Below are 2,847 nucleotides of genomic sequence, written 5' to 3' on the forward strand. Positions count from 1 at the left end.
TAGATACAAAATATATATATATATATATATATATGTGTGTGTGTGTGTGTGTGTGTGTGTATGTGTGTGTGAGAGAGAGATGAAATAGTTCAAGAATGATGGCTTGTTATATATAGCATCTCTAACACGTTCGTTAAAATAGAGAAGATAAGTATTTTGTATTTTATTTTTTTTAACAAATTATGTATAATATTATTCTCTKAAATATTTACAACGCTTAAAACTGGTGTTTGAAAGGGTTTTGAATCTTTCACTACAATAAAATCAGGTTCATATGACGTCTAGAATGTTTAAACATTGTAATAGCGTACTTTATATGACCAAACTATAAAGCGTCTTATCTAAAAGTGTTACAAAATGTTTTTAGAATGCTTTTAGATGTTTTAACAAGTTTTTTAAAATGTTTTTAAAATAAAATGTTGCATTACCTATTTTATAGAACATTTGTGTTTATAGAATATTTTTTCAAATAGTGTCATGTAAAATAACTRATATAACAATTTAATTCAAAAATGCCCTAAAACCAATTGTAACCATTTTTGATATGACACTTTGTTTTGGTCCTATRAACTATCGTATATAAAATGTATTTTAGACAATAAATATATTTAAATAGTTATGTAAATAATTTATAACACGATATCGATGGGAAAGTGATCGTTTCTCAAAACCAACATATCCAAATTCAAAAAGATCTCTACGCTATGATCTTTGCTTTCTACCATTTACGTTAAGTTCGATTGTTTCCACCCCAGTATGATTCTATCATCGACAACATATCATCAGTCGAAATATCACCTAAAAAATCATCGTTCAGACAACCATCCRAAATATTCGTTGGACAAGAATCTTGATGGTCAAACCTTGGCGCTTTGTCACGAYGATCCAAATCATCGGTTGATCTCTCCATCGACACCAGACAAGCGGCTGATGAAACCGTCTTATTAGACGGATCATTTTGTTTTCGTGAGCAGTCTTCGCGGATTTTTCCAGTAATTGAGGGGTTGTTTGGTAAATTCTCACGATTTCTAAAACCTTCAAAATCAAGAATAACTCCGGGACCATGGTCTGAAACAGCATGTGGGGTTGGGCAAGTATGAAGACCAAAATATGTGATTTGGAACTTGGATGACAACTCTTCTTCCAACCTTTGAACCTGTTTTAATGCTTTGCATCCATGACCATCCTTGTGGGTGCATCTAAAATAGCATCTATATCCAAAATACATGTTTTAAAACACCATTTAATCTAAACCAATATATATATATATATATACACACGAAATATTAAGGACATAAACCTTGGAAATTGAGAGTTGAGGATCTCCTTTTGTCCATATTTCCTCCATTCATAATCATCTGCAATGGTATCACTAACTATTATCCTTGAATCTATGCCCCTTCTGTAAAAATTTAACATGTACCGTATGTGTTAAAGTTCGTAATATAGATATAGAATTGTGTTCATGTGAGACTTGTTTCTTTTCGTGAAACCCGTAAGACCATAAAATAACACTAACTAAAACATCACAACAAAACATTGTAGTACTATGAGAAACACTGAACCTTTATAGCAAAAACACTGTGATGGTTTTACCTTCACCGTGTTGTTGTAAGATCTCACATCGGTTGGAGAGGAGAACAAATGTTGCACTATAAAGGACCGGATACCTCCTTTATTAGACTCGTTTTAAATTGTGAATTCAGGTGTGGACAAAACAGACAATATCTACTACGGTTAGTATGGAATGTTACAATTATTTATATGTTGTCATGAAAACAATCTGATATCACCTGATCTCAAGTTTCCCGGAAACGAATTTTGGTGTTACCGATCCCGACCAATTTGATGATTTTTCCGGTGCTTTATGATCTGGGGTTGAATAAAAAAGATGCAACCTGTATTTGTACAGATGCAACAAAACTTGTACGTACCTTCTCTTATAACGACCTCTGCCTTTATTCTCAGACGGCGGTGGTATCTTCCCAATGTCGCCGGTGAAAACTTCCGATGACTGATTGACGGAACACGCTAAACCCACTTGGCTGGGGCTCGCCTGAACCCTATAATCCTCGCCGGGACCGGAAAAATTTAACATGGAAAGACCATCGACAAGAGATCGGAATATTTCCTTGAGAAGGTCATCAGCAGAAACCAATCCATCGCCATTTTCTTTCCGGCGAAGCAAATTCAGCAGCCTTATTGCAGAATTTCTGCCTCTTGTTAGGGTTTCGACCAAAATTGTGTCATTTTTCTCCATTTTAAAAATGATAAATACTTATAATTTCTGATGTGTATGAGTGTCTCTACGAATGAGGTGTAAAGTGGAGTTGTAGCAATGGATATTTATATATCCGCATACATGTGTGTATATTACAGGGAAGAAAAGTGACGTCATCATTCCTAATACATACATACGGTCACTAAGGGACCGATTATCAAACGCTCACGGCTCACCTGGTAAGTGTTTATTAAGTTACATTATCTTACTGATGAATATGAGAAGAACCAATAATCTTATCTGGTAAGAGAGAAGATAAGGACCTAGACTCTTACCCGGTAAGTGAGGACGACGACTTTTACTACGGTTAGCACTTACTGGGTAAATTATTATATATGATATCGTTTCGTGGACTAAAATCTTATCCAGTAAGTAAGTGATAGTATTGAATTTTGCCAATAAATTTTTACCAGAGTAAGCGTTCGGTAAACGACCCCTAAATTTTGTATTTTTTCTTTTTAGGTGTTGTTACATGAACACGGAAATTTCCTTTGCTCTTACCGGACTCTAGGTTGATAGTTTCCACTGCTTGTATAGAGTTGAGCTTTGAAATTTAATAGAGTACT

The 2,847-nt window shown here is 34.5% G+C and overlaps 1 protein-coding gene across 1 annotated transcript; it reads right to left on the minus strand.

Moving 5' to 3' along the window:
* Positions 1-680: 680 nt before the first annotated feature.
* Positions 681-2,319, minus strand: LOC112522602 (probable WRKY transcription factor 70). Its single transcript, XM_025131839.1, has 3 exons — positions 1,935-2,319; positions 1,301-1,402; positions 681-1,211 (listed from the first exon to the last, which is right to left on the minus strand). Exons 1-3 carry the CDS (start codon positions 2,258-2,260, stop codon positions 731-733), a joined length of 909 nt encoding a protein of 302 aa, XP_024987607.1. The 5' UTR covers positions 2,261-2,319; the 3' UTR covers positions 681-730.
* Between the last annotated feature and the right edge of the window lie 528 nt (positions 2,320-2,847).

This window comes from Cynara cardunculus (assembly GCF_001531365.2).
Source record: "Cynara cardunculus var. scolymus isolate 2C chromosome LG 1, CcrdV1, whole genome shotgun sequence".
NCBI classification, from domain to species: Eukaryota; Viridiplantae; Streptophyta; class Magnoliopsida; order Asterales; family Asteraceae; genus Cynara; species Cynara cardunculus.